The sequence below is a fragment of the Chrysoperla carnea genome, chromosome 1 (assembly GCF_905475395.1).
Source record: "Chrysoperla carnea chromosome 1, inChrCarn1.1, whole genome shotgun sequence".
In the NCBI taxonomy this organism is placed as follows: Eukaryota; Metazoa; Arthropoda; class Insecta; order Neuroptera; family Chrysopidae; genus Chrysoperla; species Chrysoperla carnea.
Window position 1 is genome coordinate 67,727,340 of NC_058337.1, and position 27,177 is coordinate 67,754,516.

Here is a 27,177-nt window from a genome sequence, read left to right on the forward strand (position 1 = left end):
AATATAATAATAAATATACTATATATACTAAATAAATTTTGTCGATTACGTTAATTTTTATAAGTTAATATTGATTTTCTCAAAGTTTTATAATTTTCAATTAAAATTATACAAAGAACGATAAGATAAAGATAACCATAGGAAAAATTATAAATTTTCACACAAATTCAACCTTAGGATGTATTAAACTGTCAACGTTATCAAAATAACTGTTGTATAGAATATAACCCATATCATTTATTAAAATGAAAAAGTTTTTAGCTATTTATTAGAAAATTAAAAATAATACTCGTTGCTAGATTTATACGCTTATGAAAATAAATAAAAAATTTACAAAGTACATACAATATTTAATTCATTTTGTGTATTTTGTATAAATTAAGTTCTTCGAAAAAAAAAATTTGGTAATTTTTAAGAAAAAACACCACTCATAGATATTAGAGTTCCTACAAATAAGTTTCATAATAATTATTATCGTTTTCTTACACAAATTGAATGAAGTGCGTGAAAAATTAAAAAAATTTTTCTGCTATGAGATAAAAAGCTAGTTTTTGCGACTTAATAATATTTGAAAGATTAACCTTAAATAAAGACGGTTATATAATAAAATCTTATCCTTACCTAAAATTGAGGCACCTTGATCCCGAGCTTGTCCAGTTAAACTTTGAACACGTTGTAACAAGGATTCTCGGGTTTTTGCTGGACTACTAGGTGCACTAGTTGTTCTAGAACTTGGTCTTAAATTTAACGTTTCTGGATGCGCACCTGTGAATTAATAAAACAAGGTATTATTTCGCATTACATTAAATGAGATAATTTATTATGTAATTTCCCAACGGCGTAACATTTTCATTTCTTGTTTTTTCCTTATACTTTACTTTATAATATATATTTGCGCTTCATGGCAAAAAAGGAAGTTTTGAAAGAAGTCAATTCGAAATCGCTGCAAATGATTTCACAGCCGTAGAAAATTTTTTATGTCCTTTGTTTAAACTTTTTTCACCTGATTCGATTCCAACAGTTTTATATTATCTCTTTTTGCAAAAAATAGAAGTAAAATATAAACGACACCGCATGCTATTTATGAAAAAGCTAGTTCTAGTTTTTGCTATTTTGAAGTAAATCGAAAAAGGACAATTGCCGTATTATATTTTATTTATCAAAATTTCGGAAAATACAAATAGGAGTTGGAGCATTAAAAACTGACCACCTGAATATATATGTGAAATATATCAGTACGACATTAATTTAAGTCTCAAGTTACGTTTAAAGTTTTGATAATATTTTGATATTGGTGTTCATAAAATAATTAAATCCTAATTAGAGTTACTAAAGCAACAATGGTTTATCTACACATAATACAACATAAAACAACTGGTTCATCTACACATAATACAACATAATACAACTGGTCCATCTACTTTTTCTTCCGTAAGAGATGGTAAAAATTTAAACGTATTTCTTTAAACGTCCCTTTTGACAAAAGAAACAACTTTTCTTTGATAACTTTTTTATGTAAACAACAATGTTCTACCGTGCGGGAGCAAATTAGGGGAAAACTTTAGTTTTCATTTTCAACAAAACTATAAAATTAAGAAAGATAGAATGTTGCAAATTTGAATGGTAAATGAATTGATATTGATATGAAACAAGATTACATTAACTAGGTCAAATCTGCGATCGCACATTTGACATTAAACACTTAGTTTGCCGTGAGAATTAATGTTAAATTCTATTTTGTTAGAAAGAGAGGTAAACAAATCTTTGATGGCTTTTATATCTTAAATCTTTGACGCTGCCGCGTTTGTTACGTGAGTGAGCTTTTATTAAAGCAACTTATTAGAAAATCATATTTTTCTACAAAAGGTATACTAAGAAAGAAAGAAAAATCGTCGTTTTATGAATAATAATGTAGGTATATATCATAACTCACAATGTCTATGTAGGATATGTTAACAGTTGTAACAACAATTGTACCTCAGTCAATTGTAATTTTCACTTGCCTATTATGCGGTCATAAACGGTGACCTGATTCATATATTTAAAAATTTTTAGAAACTATAACCATTTATATGTAAGGATTGTACGTGTTACTTTGTGAAAACAAGATGAATTTTAAGGGAGGTGTTAGAGTCATAAATAAAATCTCGGGAACTACAAAATTAACGCTGCTTAATTTTTTAATAGGTATTACATATTTAATCATATATGTTGTTAGTTAGAAATAAAAAACGACTACAATATTTACTATAAATATTTCTTTTACTTTATAAACGTTTTAAAATCGAAGGAAATTGAGATAAAATCTCGGGAAATACAAAGTTAATTTTATTTAATTTTGTTGGGTTACTTTTTAAATCATACATATCTAGTCGTTATAGTAAGAAAAATATATTTTAACTTCAGTTTTTCTTTTACACTATACAAACGCTTTAAAATCATATGTTATATATTAAATGTAATCCGGATAGCAAACAAATAATAAAACTCCGGTTATACATATTCAAAACAAAATATATATTTGTATATAATATAACCATTCCCGGAAGGCAGATAAATTAGATAAACAAATAAACTTTAGGGTTTATGGTCTATGAGGTAAATATATTATTTCCATAAAATATTATTCAAATATTATTAAGTGAAAATATTCTTCTGTTTAAAATAAAATATTTAGTCTTCATTATCATGGAATGTTCAAAAGGTTTTGTAGACGCCATATATACCAATGAACAACATGAAAAAGTTTTTGAGCCAAATTTGAAGTAATTCTAAACGAGGCTTGATGACTCTGAAATGGTAAAAGACTTGAAAGAAATGTCTCTGAAGTTCTAGTGAAACCTAGACTTTTAGTCGTATCAATGAATACATAAATAGGCAATCTTTGAAAGTCATAGAGAACAGCCCCGATTTTGATTATTTCTTTTTTAAAATCTTTGTATTTTTATATTATATAAAACTAGAAACTTTTCAGGTGCGGGAAATTATTCTTTATATTCTTAAAATACCATACATCCTTTCTATCTAGGATTTTTTTTTTTTGGTACATAAAAAATTCAATATTATATAAATTATGTTTATTATAATTACCACAATAACATAATAATATAATAATAAGCATGCTTACATCCATTGTAATTTAATGGGAAATATGGACACAAGTGAAATTTACAAATTTAAGAAACCTACGGCAAATTTTTGGATACGAAACCCTAAATACGCACTTGAAATGTATCTAAGAACATTCTCCATTAAATTATCTTTTTCTTTAAAGCCTTTTCTAAACTGAACCGATTTTGAAAATCATCGCCAATTTATTAGTTTTTTCGGGTACGGAACGCCCACTTCGGGTGCGAAGATCCCACTTTAAACCTACTTTAGAACACTCTCCATTAAAATACCTTTCGAACAAAAAAAAAAATTGGTTCATCTGTTTAGGGGCTATGATGCCACAGTGCCACAGAAAGACACACACATAGTGGTCAAGCTTATAACACCCTATTTTTATTTGGGGGGCTAGACAAAGATCTTATGTACAATTTGTTTTTTCTCCAACGTTCCGTCAACTGTGCTAAATTTCTCAGCTCTCTACAGAGGGAAACATAAGTAACAATACACTAATAAAATCCAAAATAATTACATTAAAAACATAAGAGACAAGTTTTCTCGATGTCTTCTTTTAAGAATAAATTATGTCAATGCTTAAAGATCCATAGGCTCAAAATACCATCGTTATGTTATATAAATATTTAAAAACCAGAAAAATACTGGAAAAATAATTAAATTCGACTAATTTTTGGATCAATTGCTTTTTCCGGTATTTTTCTTGTTTTAAAATATTTATATAACGATGGGTATATTGTGTCTTTGGATCTTTCAGCATTAGCATAATTTATTTTGCAAGGTCTAACCCCTGGGAAGACTTGAAGCTGTTGGAAAACGATGTCTGCAACTGTAATTTTATGGAAGAAGATGATTTTCCGTTTACTTATAACACCAACATTTTAAAATTATATTTGCAATGTCTAACACAATAAGTTTCATTTTTGGTCAAATTGTACATTTAAAAATTTTTGTACGACATTTCGGGCCCTACGATGGGACTTTGCAACGCCTACGGTTTGGAAGACCAATAACTTCCTCATGTATTGGGTCAGTACCATCGATAAAATGTGTTATAAATCTTGTTCAAATGATGACATAAAAACTATCACCAGCTCCGCTACCAAAATAAAAGACACCCCATATAGCAGTCACATTTTGAATAATTAATTAATTACTGTCAGTGTAGTGTGTGTACAAACATCCTAATACATTTAAGTGTCATTCCCTGGAGTGCTAACTAGCAAGTACCTTGCAAATACAAATAGACATTCTAATTAACACAAATTACTTTAAAAAAAAAGCTTTTTATTTCTGAATCCCCCAAGCAATCCTGTGAAAGAAAAAGTTTTCACTTACTTGTTTCTTTTCAACTAGGATAGTTTTATATTTCAAAGAATACAAGAGAATATACTTTCTTTTTTTTTTAACTTGGGACAAAGACACTATCGTTAGAGAAATACGAACAACAGGGAGCTAATTTTTTTTTTAAATCGACCTAATTTAAATACATGTTTTGTAGACGCTTCTAAATGAAAATTTTTGGAACTATGTTCCTTATCACATTATATTTTTTTGCTGGTTGGAAATTAAAACCCAAAAAATTGCAACAGACACCAAAAGCCGACATCTAAGTTACTTAGGATACTAAAACTTTTTCAATCAATTCAGGTTGTCAGGAATTTTGATAAAATGCAAAAATCTTTTTATAACTGTCAATTTGTATTTTTTGTTTTATCATTTAAAAAAATTGAGTTGAGAAAATTATCCGAGGTTAAAGAAAACAGAGATAATCTAAAGTAAGTACAACGGAATTTTTATGTACTCACATATTGGGTTGACTAAATCAGAAGTATGTTTTTTTTAACTAATACTACAATTTAATTTCATACAGTAAAAACTAAAAATAAAATTAAATTCTTTAAAGAAAAATACTTTAAATTTTCAGAAAAATATCTTGTAAATAAAGAAAGTAAGTGCTACATTTATAATGTACCAAGGTACGAAAGGAATATAGTTCCTATCGAGTGCCCCACTAAACCTCTCGATCTTTTTAACAGGGTAGATTTATTTATTCTAATATCATATCAATCTCGTCTAATAGTTTTTATGAGATTAAAAGATTAGGTAAAAGTTTAAACAAAAATATGTATTAAAACTCGTTTTAGAAACCGTAGCCTAAACAAAATTTGCCATAAAAATTTATTGCAATCAAAAATTATAAGGGAAAAAGACAAAAGAAAGGTTAATTGGTGAATATGTTTTTTCGAATGTACCACATTATTTGAAACGAATTTTGGTATAGATCTATTTTGCTCGAAAACCGCGATTGGGTCAAAAAAATACTTAGTGCAAATGCGAAATAATTAATCAAGAAAATTTTTGTTCTGGGATGGTCGTTTGTTCTGAGGGGCATGGTGTCTATGTCAACTTCTCAAACTCGATGCCAAATGGTGCCTTGATTTTTGAGAATTTGTTTACTGTGGAGCTTTTACATAATACAAAAAATAACATCGAAAGTGTGGAGATTTTTACATAATAGATAATTTTACTTAATAATATTCAAAGTTGATGAAGTACTAAAAAAAATTGATCCAAACCGTTGTGACTTATGAACCTGATTAGGTACTTACCACTTCCAGGTGGCGGCTGACTTGTTATAGGCGCATTAGGTGGATTAGATGAGGGTGGTTGTGGTTGTGTTTGTATTGGTCCTCCTGTTGATGGTTTTCCTGGTGGCAAAGGTGGCGGTGGCTGTGACGGTGGCTGTCCATATGGATCAATTACTTGATCACCATCGTCACACTCCGAGGATAAATCCCCGGAGCTGAATCTTGAAAGAGAACTATATTGATAAGAAGAAGATACGCCAAAAATAATATATTAGCCATTACAAACCATAAAAAATCCAAAATATATCTTACCGTCGTTTCAGGTAATTGACATTTGATGTGAATGATTGGCGAAAACTTGAGAACGAAATTGTGGGGCCGGATGAACCACTAGCGGGTCCACAATATTTATTACAACCGTTCGCGGTAATTTTGAATGAACGCTACTATGTGGAGTTTTTTACCCACACCCTGATTGTATACACTGTACTTTTCTAAATAACTATTGATTGAAACGATTGGAAATGATTTGTGTTTTATGAAAATTAATGAAAATTTGTGTTGTAATTAAATGTAAATGCGGGTAGTTTTATGTTATTCCAATGGAGAATATCTGAAACAAAAGAGAGAAAAAAATTAGTATAATTAAAATTTTTTTTAATGATTTATTTTATAGTTATACTTATATAAGTTATAATAAGTTATAATCGTTGGTGCATCTGTATGTAATCATCACTGTGGTCTTACAGTGTATTTTTTGTGCTATAGAAACACCGCTTTTTCCCGCTCCTCGATTCTCTCACCAGGAATGTAACCTTGTGAGCAAATTTAGCTCCTTGGTTAATTTTATCACGTTTTTAAAAATGGTTTTTATTTTTTGGTACTTATTTCAAAAAAAGTCAGTTATCTTTGTTTTTTTAACTATAATTTTTGTTCTTCTTTTAGAAACGTTCATCACGATACATTTTCGACTCCATTTTCAACGCACTGCATATTTGTAGAAACAGTGTCTATACAGAATGGCGAAGAGAACTTTGTGATTTTGAAAACGCTGTAAGCTCATCCATTTAAGAAAATAACATAAATTTTATTTTCAAGTGTGTTATACATTGTATTTTTAACTAAATGTAGTAATTATATTTCTAATAACCAAAGTTTAATGCATTAAATTACGTTCGAATAATTCAATGTCATCTTACTGGAGTTATTTTTTGAACGGCGTACATACTTTTCCCGATACTTTATTCATCACAGTCCACAGTATTTTAACTACCCATTGCCAATTTCGTTTAATTACTTTATTTAATAAAAAATATAATTTACAGTTTACTTAATAATTCAATTAATATAATTTTCTCAAATACTTATTATAATTAAGAACAGTTGATGGACTTTATATTTTCTTCGTTTTCATAATCGCACACTTCTTTAATAATTAGGTAATTGAAATGCATACGTATACTTGACCTTTTTTAAGTGCAAGCATCTATATTTAAAATGAATGTGGAAATATATACGAATTTTCCACAATATAAGATTTAATCTATGATTTGCATGTACATAAATATAATAAATAATCATTATATAAGTGTGTAATATTTTCATTTGAAAAATATTTTATATGAAAGAAAAATCAAAATCTTTTTATATAATATAATAAGAACAAGAAACATTATTATATATTATTACTTGTTGCCCCAGTACTACTTCTTCTTTTTATTGAGAGTAAAAACTGGAAAGGCGTTGTAATAATCGTATTATCTATTATTTTTCTTTTTCTTATATTTCTTCACCAGCTTCAATGATATATACTTTATTTTTATTTTTCGCATATAAAATACATTTTTATGGTCCGTTATAACTTGAGAAGCACCACAATTAATTTATTCCATAGTATTAAGCTGACTAGCGATGAACACTAAGGCCAAAATAAGACTAATTTGATTGTTTTTATCTAACACACTGAAGCATGTGCTTAGCGTTTCTCTCACATATTGGCTATGATATTTCTATAAATTGCCATCACTGCCTTTTATACTTTATGCTGTACTTTGATTTTCTTCCAACACACATGGAGTGAAAACTAAACAACATTTACAACACCAAAGACAAATGAATAAGACAAAGATGCCAAACTCATAACACTAAGATCATTAAATAAAGATGGAAATTTACAGTCTTGGTTGTACTCTTGGGATTACTTGGGGATCACTTTAAGGCACGAAGGTGACCATCACACAACAAAGAAGATTGGCAAGTAGCAAACAGTATATAACGACGCAATTCGATGTTATTTTCGAACATCACACAACATCAAAGATTTGCTAGAATCAATTCTTGCAAATATTCGATGTTGTGGGATGCTCGTAGTCGTATTTGGCCGTAGCTTTATTATCCATTACGCCTTCACCTAGACTCTTTCGAATAAACTAAACATTATTCACGGATTTCTCCAAAAAGTGTTAATCATAATACTTTAAAATCGAAAAGTGTGAGATCAGTACTTCTACAGAAAATCTGTTAAGCCATAACGTATCTCTATTTTATAATATTTTAAAGTATACATGCTTAACCGTTTATTTTTTTGTATGTCAAGTTAAAATATGTACTTTATTTTATTGCTTTATATATTATTTCTTTATACCAATATGTATAGTAGAAAATAATAGAAGCAAGTTGTTCACGTTGCCTATGGTTACAAACAATATACGACGCCGTAGGTATTATGTATTATTCTATACTTAAAAATATTGCTTCTGTTTTCTATTCAGTAGCAATATTAGCACTAAAATATATCTTATACCTAAATCATACGAGGATAGAGGCATTCCTAATGAAATTTAAAAAAGATAATTTGTTTAAAATTTAAAACCTAGAATTTTCTTAAAGAATAATTATGCATTGCAAAATAAAATCAAATGAATTTTTTTTTAATATCACTTTTCTTTAACCCCTAGTCGAACGTACGGCCTTCTCGATCGTATTTACGGAAAGCGAGCGGCTTTTGTAAAACTTGAGATTTTTCACTCCCGGTATATTCGGGCTTTTTTTACAGCACCTACTTCCTTAAAATCTAAGCTTAACCTCACAAGGTTATAGCTACAAGAACGTTTAATAATTTGAGAGACTTATATACAGTGTTTCGCATTTAAGATGAAGACATTATCATATTTTCGTTATTTATAGGAATAACTTATTAACGTTATTTATTGGAATTACTTAATAATAAGTTTATTTTCTAATTTTATGAACTTGTGTGATCCATCACCCTGTATTAGTGTGAAAAATTTTAAATCGATATTCCTATAAATAACGAAAATATGAGGGTATCTTCATCTTAAATGTGACATGCAGAACATAAAAATTTGAAACTAAAATTGTTTTTCATAAGAAAAATATGAAGCTTATATCGCTTATATGAGCAGGGGGAATCTGTTGTATATCATATACATAAAACATACAGACATTCTATTGCTGGCTACGTGCTAGATCGAATATCTAAAGGACCCAGTTCATTCCAAGGCCGATAAAAATAATACACCGAACATTCGCTCTTAAAAGTGGCAAAAAAAAAGTCTAATCGGCAGAGGTTAACGTTTTCTAATCGGCAGAGGTTTTTTTGTGTTAATTACATATAATTATAATAAAAATATATCGAAATCGTATCCCACAAGTCTTATTCGATATGATTTTTTATTCTCTACAACTTTCTCGCTTAACTTTTTTTTTAGATAAAAAATTTAGATAAAAACTTTTTTTTAAATGGGTTTTTTTTTTTTTAATTTGTTTTTTCAACTGTTTCCGATTGTTTTAGGTCATAGTCTGCACCAGCTGGAAAAATGCAAAAAAACGCAATCTTTCTTAGAATATTGTCTTATACTCGACCAAATGGCTTCTCCATAGCATGCTTTATAGCTTTATTATTGGGTCATTTATAAACTCCCTGGACTATAAACACTAACGATTCTTTACTAAAAATTTTTGTACATGTAATATGAAATGATATCATATGAGTTTTTTTTTTATTAATTTTATTGTCTCAATTTTATATTTTTATATTTCTGTTATTATTTAGTTGTATTTTTAATAAAACTTATATCCACGTTTTTAAAACTAAATCGAATAATAACATATGAACCAAATCATAAATAGAAGTGGATTTCTTTATAGTTTTGCTATTATTTTTATAGCATTTCAAGTTTTATACAAGTACAATTATAATTTGACAAAATATAGTTTTTTGTTTTATTGTTTTTTTCGACAACTTTTATCTAATATTAAATGTTTAATCGATTTTCATTATCTGCTAAATATTACGAGCCAGACATACAAATATGTAATCCTAAAGATATAATTTGCACAAGGCATATTGATTACGACACGATAAAATAAAGTTTAATGGCTTTAGGACTGCTGGTAAAACTAATAGAATTTTCAAATTTTTTTAATTTAAGAAATTTTTCCTTTAATTTTCCAATATTGGAAAATTAAAGGACTTCTCAGTGAGATAGAGGATTAAAAGTTGGTGAGTGCTCAGGTGAGATAGAGGATTAAAAGTTGCAGAAGGTGTAAATCGGATGATAATGATTATATATAGGTATAAATAATAATAAAATTAATATGTTGGAAGCTTTGGAAAACGATTCGTATTAAGCTCAGTATTTATTTATTAAAATTTAGGTAAGTAAAAATTGCAACGTAGAAGTAAATAGAAAACAACGACTTCAATTTTTACAACTTAAAAGTCTCAAGATAATTTTTACTCATTTTTTTAGTGGTTCAATCAATAAATCACGTAATGTTTCTTTATCATTTTTCTATAGTAAAACTTTCGCAAATCAATATATTGGTTGTAAATAAAAAAAAAATAAATTTCAATTCCCTAAAAATAATAGCTAAAATAAAATTTTTTTTAATGTAAACATAATTTTTACAAATTACATAAAAGTATTGTATAATATGTTTCAATAATACGCCTTGCAGACATATCGGAAAAACCTACATTCTTAAAATGATGTTCAATTTGTACTGAAGAGCTGCAGGCAAGTATAAAAATAATCAAACTGTTCGAAAGGTTTTTTCTCTTGGTGAATGTATGCGATATATTTTCTTCTACCCTAAACAAATTTTTTATTCAATATTTATTTAACAATTTGTTTTACTAAAAGTATTTTTAGGTTCGTACTCATAGTTTCGGAAATAATGGCAATGGTGTGGTTAACTGAAAGTGATTTGAAGATACTTTTCATATGTTAGTATTTATAATTTTTTTAAATTAATTATCTTATAAACTAAACGTAAAAAAAATTTTTGCATATGACTGAATTACTGCAGTTTATACCAAGGTCAACAAAGATTTTTTTTCTGCATTAAATTACAGGAGTTATTATTTCATTTAAATAGGTTTAGTATCACATACTGAATGTAAATGCAAAAAATCTTTAAAAAAAGAGGGCGAAAGTCATTTTGAGAAAAACCGATATCTCCGTAATCGTGAACTTTAGACCAAAAATGGTATTTATCTTTGGTGTATATAATTAAATTTCCTATCATTGTTGTTTAATAATGTTTTTTATATCACTAACCGTTTACGACTTATACCACTATTACGGTTTATTTCTTGACTTTTTGATCGATATTTCTTCTATTAATTGTTTAAACAATAAAATGCTAATAACGTAACTTTTTAACCTACAAATCAACAACTTTTACTTTAAACCTTTGAAGAAATTTGTAGATTTATAAGTTAGGTTACTAGCATTTTATTTTTTAAGCAAATATTAGAAGAGATACCGGACAAATAGCCAATACGTAAATCGTCATAGTCGTATAAGCCATAAATAGTTAGTGCTACAAAAAAATTTTGTTATAAAAAAGATTGGAAATTTAACATCTACAATCAAGGTTATTACCATTTTTGGTCTAAAGTGTGCTGTTACGAAGATATCCTGCAAACGCCCAAAAACTCCTGCAATTATTATATTATTTTAAATTAACAGAGACGGTGTATAAATTGAACAAAGTGGATGTTTGCTTCAATTTCTACTTATTAAATAGTCAAAGGCAATGTATTAACACCAGTTTTAACTTGATGTATGTCTGCGATAACGATCTCGGATTTGCGCCAATCCTTGCGTAATAATATCAGGATGTGTTGGAAAAAATTGACGAAGGCTACATGTAGAAATTTGAAAGTTATATTTACAGAAATATTTAGGATGATTGAACTTTTTTACAATTAATATTATTAAGGTTTGCGCTCATATAAGTGTGGCTTAGGCATTCCTATTTAGGCGGGGAGATGTACGTGCGCTACGTTTGGTCCTATGTGTCTACCTTATTCGTACCAAACGGGAAATTCTTAATGCCTCATTCAAGCCTAACCAAAATTTCTAATCGAGTAGATGAACATTTATTTATTTATTTATTGCCTTATTAATGTTTGAATAGTTTATTGGTTAATAGACTATTACTCAAGTCCGCTCTTCTATTTCGTTACTGTTTCCGCTTGTAAGCACTTTGCTTTATTCTAAAAGAACGATTATACCATCAGTTTCATAAAATTATACATACGTCCTTTTGCACGAAAAATTGGTGTAGTATACTGTACCCCAAGATTAACATTCTACATCTTTGTAAATGTTTTAGCTAAACCCCTAAAAATTGACACGATGTACTTTTGAACATTTGGAATATGCACCGGTTAAATTGGAAAATTGGCGAGTATATCTTTCTGGCGTGAGACTTTCGAATGTCTAATACAAAAATGTGAAATTTTATATCACTTTAATATTAATTATTGGCATGGTATCTAATAATTAATCGTTATACACAGAACTGAGAAGCGAGAATAGCACAATTGTATCATAAATATAATAATATTAGCCACATTATTAAATCATGATATTGTTTATAGATATAAAATATTATTAGTTAAAATTAAATGATTGAAATTATTGTGTAGAAACTCAACTTAATAATGAAACCATATAGAAATTATTTTAAGTTTTTCCATGAGCAAAGCTAAAAACGATTCTACAAGCACTGAATAGATACAAACAAAATAAACAAATAAGAACAGATCTATTCTACCTTCATTTTTTTACAAATTGTATACGGAACTACCGAACATATATTGATAATTTTTCTATAAACGTAAATAAAAAATTTCCCGTGTGTGTCAACAAATTTTCTTTGTAAATAATGAATATGCCACATTGTAAATATTTTTCTAGTCGTATTATTTATTGACTAACATATTAATAATGGATTCGATAGATTGTCACTAGCTTCCTTTCGAACATAATAATGTGAAGTTGGCCCAAAAATATCAAGGTGATTTCAAACTGATGTACAATATTTAAGACGAAACCGAAGATGTGAGCCAACAAAACTCTAAATTAATGCCATTATTCATTATGTTTTTGTCATATCAGTTTAAAAACATACGAAAAAGATTGGTTTCACTCATTATGCAAAAAAGATTGAACTTTTCGATTAAAGTAAGCGACTGTAGAAAAATAAACAAAAGCAAAACCAAGGTCTAAAACCCGTAGCGTTTGTGTTGCACACTTAGTCTTAGCCAAATTTGTTTTACATCCTTAATGTTAGTTCTCATTTACATGTATTAACAACCTTTTTTTTTTTAATCCAATAGAAATCTCCAAACCAGTATACAAGTTTTCATTTTCACTTTACAAAATCAATCAAGCGCCACTTAATGGCTAAAAGTGCTGTTTATAACATAGGCTTCAGGCTTTACAAGACTTCGTATAAGTGTTCTTTAAGTCCCGTTGGACACTTTATATAAGTATATTTTCGGTAGCGGGGTGGACTCTTCTTGTTGCCTAGAAATTTTTTTGTTTCCAAATTATTTTGTGACCAAGTGCATTTTTTAAAGTCTAACCTATAATAATTATATTATTATAAGTCAGAGCCACATTTCTTCAGGTTTTTCTATTGCGTGCTATCCAAAAAAGGATATATTATATACAACTATCCTGTCCTAAGCCTATATTCACCCACCTTAGTAGAGTTAACTTCATTAAGCTTGAGTAAACATCTATTTATCTATATTTGTTTAGTAGCTCGTGGCTCGCTAATATGACTGTGGCGTATACGGAAAATGTACTGCGACTTTTTTCATCTTATAATAAGTACTTCACTATTCATTAAGGTTCTTCTATTCCTTAACGTCGGGACTAGTGCCATGTGAAACTTAATAACAATGAATGTGATAAGAAATTTTTACTAATTTTATAGAAATCCTAAAATTGAGTCCTAAAATCATTACATTCTAAAAAAATATTGACTTAATTACTGGATAAATACTTCAAGCATAAGCAAATAAGTGATTTTTGAATCATCCGCTTTATAAGATTGCATGTGTATAGCACGCCAGTATCTTGTGTTATTTTTGATTCATTGTTCCATGGAATTACCAGAATATTATAGTATGTAAATAAATTAGTCATTGTCATTCTATTTAATAATACAATTAATTGCAAAAAATATATAAATGATATTATTTGATGTAAATGTTTGTTTTCTATTCAGCAATATCGAGTTTTTTTTTTCAAATTGCACAGTTTAATCTGCTTTCTAACCGACTTCAAACAAAAAAGGAGGAGGTTATCAATTCGACTGTATTTTTTTTTTATGTGTGGTACTCCAGAACTTTTGACTGGGTGAACCAATTTTGATGATTCTTTACTATTTGAAAGCTGGTGCTTCCCGTGTGGTCCCATTTTATTTTGGTCCAGTTCTGATAACGGCATCTCTGAGAAAACCATAAAAGTCTTAAATTTGCATTAAGTATGCACGACAAGAGGACGAATAACTCAATACCACGCCAATCGATTTCGATGTTCTTTTTTAGAGGCAAATTAGTTAGCGTACAACTTTTAACAAAAAGAAAACCGACTTCAAAAGAAAAACTTTTCCAAAACAAATTAATGTGCAATAAAAAGTAAAAAAATAACGATAATATAATGTAGTTAAAATTATTGTTTTTTTAGATTCGTTCAATTTGCATGATTTACTTCTTTGGGCAATAATGACCAAAAATTAACAAACTTAATTTTTGTATGATTCGATAAATTTTCTTATAATCTATTAAAAAATGCTTTCAATTTATTTCTCAATAACTCACTTGAATTTAGATTAAAATAACAGCCACCTCTATATTCTAAATTAAAAAATTTTCAGTTAGAGAAATATATATTCCATTCCATAATAAATAATTAATAAAGTTTAATAGTTTGCGTACTTAATTAATTTACGGGAATTATTCTGGAATCCTGGGGAGTTAGGTATTGTTTTATAAGATTTTATTATCGTGAATACTCATGTAATTATTATTATTACAATCAATAAGGTAAGACTGGTGATATAAGTTGTATAAAAATTTTTTCAAAGAAATTTATTTCCGTATAGAAAACAAGTATCTGATTTGTTAATGGAAAACATTCAGTCTAGGATGGTCAAAAAATAGGAAAATATCTGTAGTTATATAAGGAATTTTTAGCGTTTCTTAGAAAAAAGGCACCTGTAACTAAAAGACGCCTTATTTTTAATTATATTAATATTAGTCTGGAAGGGATTAAATTGACTTGTGCAGATTGAAATCGGTTGTACAAGTTTTTTAAATTTGATTTGAAGTTTCTTTCACAAAACTAGTTCTTGTTTTTGTAACTATCTTCAATGGCCTAGACTGTGCTTTAGATATCTCTTTGTGGCGGTTCTCGATTATTATTGATACTATTTTGCTTTAATTTTAGATAATTTGTTCTTCGGTTATTACTTTAATGTAGACATAATGATTGTGCTTACACTCGAAAATCAGGAGCATCTAAATAGGTTATTCGATTTTGTGCCCAAGATGAGATTATTAAAAATTTTACCAGAAATAGTATTCGGCACAATGTGCTTCAAGCTACAATTTTCTCTTTTTTTTTTTTTTGTAATTTAAGTTTTGTTTTCTTTGAATTTATAATTTTTTTAATTGTGTATATTCTTGTGATTTTTTTAATATTTTTAATATTTTAAAGCACCACTCAAAGTGTATGATTAAAAACAAGTAAATATGTTATTCATAAAGATAATTTGTTCTCACTCTTTTAGAGAATCACACTGAGTACACCGAGTACAATTCCAAGTACTTAATTTATTTCATGACTATCATAAAAATATTAAAAAACTGTAGTAAACTTTTCCTACTAAAAATCTCGTTTAGAAGAAAAGCCATTTTATGCCCAATAATAAAAGAAATAATAAAATTTAGAATTAAAATTTTGTTCCTCGAATATGTTTATGTCAGGTACTTACATCTACATACATGGCGGTACAAGTGTGGCGCCATAGGATATTCTAGAGAGTATGGTATGGCAGAGAAATGTGCGACTTTAAAAAAAGGATAAATTTTCCGTTTTATCATCTTAAACTTCATACAAAATCATTTAAAAACATGAAGTTTTGAAAAAAATTGATTATGATTTTAAATAATGGGTACTGTAATTCATCGCTGTTACTCTGATAAAGCATTTTATTAAAACGATTTCGAAGTACTCAACGTGTGGATTCAGAAAGAGGTCTTCAAATGCCACTGAAAATGAAACGATACGTGATGAATTGCTTTAATACATCACTTAAGAATTTCTATGACCAAGAGTACGTCATCTTAGCGTTAAATGATATTAAAAATAAGATTAAATTTATGAAATAAACATAATTTAGTAAAATTACATTTTATAATTAACCTAACAACACAAGTTATTTATAAAACAACTAGCTCACCTACAGAGGTTGTCCTTTGGATACGTAACTACAATTCATGAATACATATTCTTAGCCTGCCCGCTAAACCCATCCCGCTAAATCTCATCCCATGAGAAATAAATGAACCCAAATTTTACTCCCATCCACGCCCTGAATTTCGGCCTTTGGCCTGGCTTTCGGCCTTTGGCCTGGCCTTCTGCCTGGCTGGTCCCTTCAGCAGTGGAGATCGCTGCCCTCGAAAAAGCTCTAATAAATACCTATTCACAATACCTGAATAATAATAAATTAAATAAATAATAATAATAGTAATGAAATATATTATTTTTGTGCGCTCCCACCATTTAATGAAATTTAATTTTTTTGGCGCAGAATTCAAAAACAGTTGTAGTTAACCGAATTGTGAATCTAAACCATCATCGAATCCACTAGAACACGCACACTCAAAATATCTACAAATTCAGTTCATCCGCTTAGGAGGAGTACAGTGACTAACATTTACACATAAGAAATATATATAATGAATATAATTTTAAAAGCTTTTTGAAATGGTTTAAAGGGATAAAAGAATAATCTCGAAAAATTTATGGGATGTTTTTCAAAACTTTTTCAAAATTACCCACTACTCTGACCTACACTGTATTCTATTCTATTGTTAGACAAAAATGTCTCGAAATGACACATATTTAGACAAATCAATTGTAATAACTTGATGGTGTCCATAAAATATCTGTGTCAATAACTAACAATCGTAAATAAAACTCTATTATTCTTATTATATTATTAGATGATATGTGTCATGTTTCTTGTCTTGAATAGATATTTATTGTAATTCTTTATGATAAAATGTGTTCCTATTTTTAAAATAGGTCACTTGTTTCTGGTACTTTCTGGTTTTAATAATAAAATTGAAATTTAAGTATGCTCTTCGAATTCTATATTGAATTGGACCAATAATGAAGCAAAGTTCCTATAAATAAAATAGTTCCTAAAGTTTGGTAGTAAGTAAAAATTAGTGTTTATCTGTATTTTTCAGCGATTTTCGTTTTTTTCAACGATTATTTTTCTACCGTATATATTAAACGAAAGAGAACACAAAATTAAGTTGTTGAAAACAAAATGACACTATCTGCAATTGATACAAGTCATTTTCTAGTGCCTAAGGAATTTCATGATTTGCAAGGATTTCACCAAATTTTTAATTCTAAAAAACTCTAATTCTTAATTAATATATAAATAGTTACTTTGTAACTTTCGTAATTGTGTCCTCAAAAACTGTTTTGCCAGGGGCCAAAACTTAAGATATGCCTAGCGAGAGAGAAGAATGAATGATTATTAGAAGGACACAGATGAACTCACCGTTAGTATTCTCTCACTAACAGGCTAGCAGATCCCTGGCGTTCTTTATCTGTATTATGTCTGTGGTAAAAACACTTAGTAACACATGTAAGTTATTTATTTATTTTGGCAAAGGTGTTTCTTCATCTTTTAATTCAAATATTGTTTATATTAAGCTTATTGTAGTTAGTTGAACTGTTATGAATGATATTATAAAAGAAAAAAAGCTTTTTCTACTACATGTTTCGCAATAATTGCGCGTTTTGAAAATCAGTGAAACGCTTAATTTCAAAATCGAAGTATTACTTGATAGATGATTTCTTTCGATTTAAATACTTCTTCTCACAGCTCATTTTGAGAATAAAGACGTGAACTTGAAGCCTCTAATACTCAAAGTATTGTCGTAGAAATCAGCAATTCAAGAATATTTGTAATATGGAAAAAAGTTCAATGTTTGTTCTGTCCGACTCACCGCACGTATCACCCACGATATTATCTTATTTGTAAAGGGCAATTGTATACTTTTAGTGTACAAAAATAAGAAACATTTTGTATGAATCGATATTTTAGGAATTTTAATTTGTAAAATAATATGTAAACCTTCTATAATTTTTTTTAATTGTAAGGATTATTTAACCACCCTTTACAAATTGAAGGAGACCCGTGATTCGGTTCAAGATGAATTTCAGATTATCATGATAATACTTAGAGTCTTAGAATAGGTATATTGGAGCGGTACTATTCGAGCAGTGGCAGTGGCAGAGCCTTAAAGATCCAAGGATAACAAAGTTTCATTCCTGTAAAGATAATGCATTTTAAATTTTTAATTTTACATAACGTGTATTTACGTTTTTACGTGTAAATTGACACAGATTTGTAATCAAATAATTCAATAAAATTGGCCAATATCTAAAATATATGTTTACTTTTCAAAACTTTAATACTTTTTGGTTAGTAAAATTCATCACCTGTATTTATTTTCTTGAAAAATAATACGTAATTTTTTTAAAACTAAGTGCCTTATGCGACAATTTATGGATTACCGTGAATAGTTAACTATAACCCAACAACAACCACTTTGTCATTCGAATTTTTTTATATTAAAACAATAATATTATTATAATATTAAATCAATATAGAATGATAGATAACCTGAATATGTTTAATAACCTAAATGATACTTCAAATCATTATGTTTATTATATGACCATTATAGAAAATTGATTTGATATTAATCGATTATAAATATGTATTCCACAACAAAGGTATTGTTAAATACACGCATAGGTGTATATCCACATATAGTGCAGATTAATTCGTTACTATCCTATCGAAACTTATTCAAACGAAAAAAAAATATCTAAACTTATTCATACGTGCTGTAAAAATAATCGAAATTTTTACGTATATGTAGATACCTAATTATTTATTCAAGTGAGTACAAGTAAAATAAAATAAATAATTTAAAAAATAAAAAGAGCGACTGTGTTAAATAAATTCTGAAAAGAAAGAAACAAGTTTAGTAGTTTACAAAGCACTTTAACAGTCGGCCTATTACTGGGAAGTTTTAGAATAACTACTGGAAGAACTACTGAAATACTTGGACTTTTAGTATTTCAGTACTAAAACAACCCCCTTAATAAACTATATTTAAAATTAAGAGCCAATTTATTATTCCGAATAAAATTTGAACATATATATATATTTTTGTAATCCCCTTTAATTTTCTTTATTTTCATACCATACTCGATAGGTTTTGTTATTTTATTTTTTAACGCATTTCTATTTCGCTTCAAAATTTCGCGATTTTTTTTTTGTTTTCTCCAACATCTATGTTAGAACACTTGGGTTTTGAGACAAATATATTGGTACCTCCATCAAGACGTTTGTAAGGTAATAAAGAAATTTAAAAACAAATATACATACATACCTTTACATATACACAAGATACGCGCGAAAAACAAAACCCCCACTTAACAGTCGAGTTAAAAAGTTTTAGTTACAATTAATATGCTATGCTCAATCGCATTTTATTCTATTTTTGTGAAAAATAAGAAAATTTTGATTGGAACCAATTTTGTAGAAAATTTTACATTCCTTACATTTCTTGTTTTCGGAGATATTTGATATCGTATGTTTATCAGAGTAGACAATTCCAGAGAAAGTAATGAGAAAAACTTCACACTCGGTTACTTTGGCCCCGTGGGAACAATTCTTAAACATAACTTTACGATGCGTATTTTGGGTTATCTAAGTAATAAAAATTGTGATTCAACATATTTGTCCTAAGAAACCCCCGTCACAAATTCTATTCTAATCATCTATTCTTTTAGAATCATTAATCATTATCAAATGTATTATATATTACTATTTTGCTAACCGAAATGTTTTACTTGTCTCATGTCAGAATACATTAAATATAGTACAAACAAGTGAAAACAAACAATTGACTGAGATAATTGTTCAAATACCATACATAGACAGTGTTGATTCCTTTATAACATTATACATACATACATGTCACACATATATAACTGATATTCCCATATAATACATACTATACAATTTACGCTCAATTTGCAGCCTCACGGGTAAACAGTGATGTATGACAACAATTGACCTATGTTGCTCATTTCCGAACTCGGCCTCACTTTTTACGTCCTGTGTACGCTGTAAACATTTCAGTTTGATATTTTTTTTCGTTTTTGAGTTATCGTGTTGACAGACAAACGGACAGACAGACAGACAACCGAAAATGGACTAGTTAAATGATTCTATAAACACCTAGACCAAAATTTTGTTCATAGCATCAATATTTTTAAGCGTTACAAACTTATGATTAAACTCTGTATACCTTGCATATTACATATATGCATGGTATAAAAACAATAATATTATTTTAATATTGAATCAATATAGAATAATAGATAACCTGACTATGTTTAATAAAATAATTAAAATGGTATAAATAACATTCTTAACGGTATACGTTATTTCTTAATTTCAAATGTAGCTACCACAAGTTTCCATTTTTTCTCTATACAATCGTCTCTTTTATGTTAAATTCAATCTTATGGTATAAATTCCGAAAGCTAGAATTTTTTTTTTTTTTTTTGGTATCCTAATATTCTATTATCAGTTCCTAAAGGAACTATAAATAGGTCTGATGAATAGATAACATGAACGGCAACTACCCAGTGATAGTCACCTAATCGAATTTATAGTATGTGACCTATAATTAAAACTATTTACGTAAATCTAAATCTTAAATCTAGAACACTTTGTCTATTTAGTCTATTTACTCTTTCACTATTGTCTAAGAGATTGATTACTTCAACATTTGGGTGCCTTTCAAGGCGAGTTAAGTAACTTTCACTGAACCGCGTAATTTCTTCGCGCACTGTGGGCACTTCAAGACTACGGTGAATGTCGTCATTACGCACGTACCAGGGAGATTCACTAATTGTTCGTAACACTTTTGATTGAAACCGTTGAATAATTTCGATGTTACTGTTGCTAGCAGTTCCCCATACTTGAATCCCATAAGTCCACACAGGTTTTAAAATTGTTTTATACACTAGCACTTTATTGTCTAATGATAACTTAGATTTATGACCTAACAGCCAGTAAAGTTTCGAAAATTTTAAATTTAATTGTTTTCTCTTGGACCAGATGTGTTTGCGCCAAGTTAGCCTTCTGTCTAAGTGAATTCCCAAGTATTTCACTTCGTTTGCCTGTGGAAAACTGACATTGTTCATTTTTACAGCTGGACAAGTTTCCCTTCTTAAAGAAAATGTTACTTGAACTGATTTTTGTTCATTTACTTGAATACGCCACTTTTGTAACCAGTTTTGTATTTTATTTATACTATTTTGTAGTCTTTGTGAAGCTACATTTGGGTCCACGTCTGTGGATAATATTGCAGTATCATCTGCAAAAGTAGCTATGGTATTCTTTCCGTCGGCTGGTAAGTCCGCGGTATATATCAAGTAGAGAGTTGGGCCCAGAACGCTGCCCTGTGGTACGCCAGATTGAATAGGAAACAAGTCAGATAACTCTTCTTGAACTTTGACCTGAAAATGCCGATCTTCTAGATAAGATTTCAAAATACAATAATATGTACTCGGAAGATGTTGTTTTAATTTGTAAAGTAAGCCAGGGTGCCATACTTTATCGAACGCCTTGCTGACGTCAAGAAATGAAGCTGTACAATATTTTTTTTCTTGAAAGCTTTTGTTTATTGTGTTAACTATTCGATGCACTTGTTCTATAGTTGAATGTTTCTCACGGAACCCAAATTGGTGGTCTGGTATGATCTGCGACTCATTCAGTATAATCTTTAATTTTTGTAGAAATAATTTTTCAAAGAGTTTAGATAGTGTTGGTAATAAACTGATAGGTCGATATGATTTGACTTCGTTCATTGGCTTTCCTGGTTTTGGAATTAAAATTATTTGTGATATTTTCCAAGGACATGGAAAATAGCCCAGTCTCAAAATCGCATTGAAAATATTGCGAATCATGATTATCCCATTATTTGATAACTCATTTAAAATTCTAGCTGTTATAAGATCAAAACCTGGTGATTTTTTTGGGTTTAGTGTTTTAATTACCGCGCTTATTTCGTTTAGAGAAAAAGCCTCTATTGGTGGGGATAATTGTAGAGGAGCACTCAAGAACTGATCAATTTCTTCGTCGGGTGCATCTTGTGAGTTGGAAAATGTATCTTTCAATTCTTGAGCAAAAAGATCAGCTTTTTCTTTGTTGCTCCTTGCCCATGAACGATCTTGATTTCTTAAGGGTGGAAGAGCTTGTTGCGGTTGGTTGCAACGTTTTGTAGCTTTCCAAAGTGAGTAATCCGTCGCTTCTGTTGGAGATAGGTTTTCTAGATAGTCTTGAATACAATTTTCTTTTAGTTTTTCAAGTAAGCGTTTTAAATTTTGTGACGCTTTGTTGAAGCTGTTTTTGTCATTTGGAAATCTTGTTTGCTGCCAGATTCTTCTTAATCTGCGCTTTTCTGAGATAAGCTGCCTAACGTTTTGTGGGAGTAAACTTTTAGATTTAAGGCTTTTAATGTCAGGGGTGGATTCTCTGGCTGCTTTTTGGATAGTTATTGTGAGTTTTTGTACAGCTAAGTCAATATCCTAGAAAGCTAGAATTAAAAATAAAATTTTCTATCTGAAAATTGTAAAAATATTTCATACGAATTCATATGTAGGTATACCGTGTCATACTGAACATTGAACATACCTTCTTGATTTAGGGTATTATTATCTAGATATAATATTTTATAAATAATTCAAATCGTTTTAAATAATTAATTCTCAAGTAATTTATTTAAATGATACAAATGTATTCACCAAATTTACTGTAATATGTTATTGCTAAATAAATATGATTTATACAATGTAGTTTTATGACTACCTATTTAATTTATATTATTTGTTTTAAATGATTGTATAAATAATTACAATTGAATAAATTTGTAAATTATTGGATTTATCATTATACCATGTATATATGAAATATACATACGTTTAACCCTTTCCTGCCTGGCGGTTGTCTAAAGAACCGGATTTTTTTGCAGGCTGTGGCCCAATACCCGAATTTCGTCGCAGTTGAAACAATACACTTTCAATCGCGTTTATGACATTAAAATCACTGTACTGTTATCAACTTCGATAAAATAATAAAATTTAGTTACTAAAGAATACACTTGAAAGTATCATTGAGAGTTTAATGATAAAAAATTTAATATATTAAGGGAAAATTTGGCTTTAAAATAGAGGTACTTTCCAGTGCCGTTAAGCAGCTACCGGGAAACTAGGTTGTGACAAGAAAGGTTTAAGAGATTTCCCAATTTTTCTTTTTTAATGTGTTAATCACTTTCATCCCGTTCTTGACCACCTACGGAGTAAAATATCCAAAAATCTTTCCTTTGTGTTCAACTACAGTGTTAAAGAAACTCTCATGTCAGTAAGTTAATCAGCCAATCAGTTATATTGTTATTCCTATGTAGAGACAAATATAAATAGTACGGGCAACATGAAAGCGGCTTTTTCAGCTTTAAGACATTCATACTATAAATAATTAGAACGTCAACAAGTTCGAGCAGTTGAAGTTTTTAAGTTAGCAGGCATGATTTGTATTTACAAAGTTTTGGAAGGTGGATCACATAATTATTATAGTGGAGTTATTTTAATTATTGTTTATTTTGGATGGTAAGCCTCTCCACAGCCATTCATATAACTAGATTTTATCTAACTAGACCGAAATCTAATCTAGTTAGACTCACTTTCCTACACAGACCTCATGCCCAACATTTTCCTCTTCTTAAAGTTTAGAACTCACTTACATATACATAAGACAGTGACAATAATATCGTTTGGGAGCAAATCTGTATAAGAAATAAATTTTCTCGTTCTAAATAAATATTTTAATAAAGTTTGTACACAAAATTTCTAGTGCCAAAAACAATACTAAATCTATGAAATTTTTTACTTTCTTTTATATAACATGGTTGGCAAATAAACAAGAAGTAAAAATAACATAATTTATATTGTATTTTTTATATTTATTAAAAAAATAAATCTTTAACCTATTGATATTTTTATATTCTTTCAGCCAAGAAATAGATGAAAAAAAGGCAGTAATCAGTACAGTAACCTCGTTATAGACTTGTGTGTCTGTGAAAATTTTTTCATAAAAGTACTATACAAGTATAATATTTTAGCTCAATAAGAAATATTACCCAAATAATCGAATTGTTTCAGTACCAAAATTGCTTAATTGTTAAGCTCACGACTTTGCTCTATCCATTTAAGGTTATAATACTACAAATATAATGTACTTTTAAGAAATAGTAAAAATATACAAAATCGTACTTGTATACTAATTTCTAAATTAATGACATGTTGATGGCCGAAAATTAATTGCATACAATGATTTTATATAATGAGTAAAAATTTGAAGCAGCAAACAAAATTATTTCCGATTCTGAACTGGTATAACTTCCAAACAATATTATATTACATAACATATTCGATAAAAGAATTGAAACAAAAATATAGCTATTTTTTCCGACTAAAACTTATTCCGATTCAAAGTCTTGAATGTATTTCAATACGATTTAATAGTTGGTGATATCTGATAAAGTCATAAAGAAAAATTAATTAAATGCGATGTCATTCAATGGTAATTTAAATTACGGCCAATTTTTGATATTTTCAGCTGCAAAACTCTGTAAGTTAATATTTTTGACTTAGTCCTTTATCTTCTAATTTAATTAACCTTGAACACAATTTAACACAGATTTAATTAACCTTGAACACAATTTAACACCGATCTATTTCTTTAAATGTGATTTTAACCATTTCAAAACGTTGATATATATTGAAACTTCGCACACATATCAAGGACCGATTACAATACAATAATTTAATAAGTTTGTCCGAATATCGTATTCAGGATCTTCAGAATTCACTAAAAAATCTTTGATGGTGGAAGCGCAGATGACATTCCATAATATTAATAAACAATAGTTTAAAAAACTATGTAAATAGCTAAATAGTTGAAACTAAAAGGTAAAAAATAATTTTTCTAACATAACGTTGGATTTTGAGGGGGTAAAGTTTTAACTACGCATAGTGATGTACCTTGAACCTTACAACATGATGTACCTTGTGTGTATTATTTATACATGGTAAGTTGTATATGTGTTATATCAACGTTAGAGAATTGGGAATTAAAAGGCTCAAAACACCGAGTCGTAAAAAATCCATTTGTTGCTGATGCTGTAGATAGTTGATGATGATCAGAGTAGTGGATGTTTGTAAGATAAATGTGTACGGTTTTCAATGTTCCAAAATCTTACAAATTCTACGATGCTTTTCTTAGTGTGAACGATTACATGTTAAAAAGAGCAGCAAGTACAGTCGGTGAGGTGATTCTAGGTACATTAACATCCAAACCAAGGTATATTATGATGTTGTACCATTGTCATACATTTAGTAGTATGGTTCACACGTTTTTATCGACAATAGTTTCATATTTAAATTATCAAAAAAACATGGTGTTGCGAAATTAGAGTGGTATAAATTTCCATTGTGATATTTTAATGCATGGCCTTAAAAAACACATAAATGTAAATTTTGAATCTAGGTACTACGCCTCCCTTATAGAAAATACAGTATAGAATTTTTTTAGGAAAAATAGAAATAATCCATATTATAAGCTTAGAAATGACACGATTATTTAATTAACACATATATGCCGTGTGTTAGCAGTGTTCCTCCATGTGCTATATCATGTCATATGTTATTTGCTCTATATAGAAAGTGTTTTCAGTAATTTATATAAATTAGAAAACATAAAAAAAATCTATATATAAACATATAGGGTAAACTACAAACTGTAAACAGTGATTCCTTTGAGAGTCGTTTTATACAGAGGTTTGTGTTATACTCATTATTTTTGGAATACCGTTTCGTATCAGACATATAACGAGATTACAATGATTTTATGTTCAAAAAACCTTTGGACTATTGTTTGAATGAACTTCTTGTCTTATTTTGATGTCTATTACCTTCAAGTTTTGAAGAACATAAATTTAAAACAAAAATTCACATACTTATTATATACCAACAGAGATATTAAAAATATATTCGAAAAAGTTTATTTTTTGAATATACAGCTCAAGAAAACAAAAGGTTATTTGAAGTATAATTTTTGGCAAGACCTTTTACAACAATACTAAACTCGAAAAAAATTATTTTTGGGCACCATATTGTGTGAGATTTTGTTGTACAAAATACAATTTTTTGTTATTTTTTCCTTTTGGTGATTATTTCAGGAAATGAACGACCCATGAACTATGTCAGGCAACATTATAAGTTCATAATTAATAATTCTGATATTTGTGTATGTTTCAGATGTCTTCATCAGAAAAGACTTGATTTCTACGTAGTGTGCAAAAAAAAAAATTTAATAAAAAATACTTTTTACTCATACCAGACTATTTGTCAATGCTTGAGGCGCTCAATTTAAATATCAAAAATTAATCGGAACGCCTCGTCTACACCACATGCCTAATTATTTTTCGATTCATTCTTGATATTAAGCGCCTCAAGCTCTTACAAATAGTCGGGTATGAGTGACTCATAGATAAAATTATTTTCTACTTTTTAGTACAATAAAAGCTTGTCCTTTGAAAAGTTACATTTCTTAAAATTTCAGCTCAATCGGAAGGTGGGAAGTGGATCAAATTGGACTTGCAAGATTGGATTACAGACAGATAACAAGGCAGGTGAAACTAAATAAAAGATTGTAAAATGTAAAAATAAAAAGCTATAAT

At 28.7% G+C, this 27,177-nt stretch overlaps 1 protein-coding gene across 1 annotated transcript in view; it reads right to left on the bottom strand.

Annotated features, from left to right (window-relative positions):
• LOC123290467 (synapsin) overlaps positions 1-25,821 on the bottom strand; it is a 178,138-nt gene extending 152,317 nt beyond the window's left edge. The window contains exons 1-6 of the mRNA XM_044870675.1: positions 25,788-25,821; positions 22,439-22,719; positions 21,128-21,898; positions 6,027-6,157; positions 5,736-5,947; positions 622-765 (exon numbers count right to left, since the gene is read on the bottom strand). Coding sequence (XP_044726610.1) covers positions 622-765; positions 5,736-5,947; positions 6,027-6,157; positions 21,128-21,898; positions 22,439-22,719; positions 25,788-25,821 — 1,573 coding nt within the window. The remainder of the gene's footprint in view (positions 1-621; positions 766-5,735; positions 5,948-6,026; positions 6,158-21,127; positions 21,899-22,438; positions 22,720-25,787) is intronic.
• Between the last annotated feature and the right edge of the window lie 1,356 nt (positions 25,822-27,177).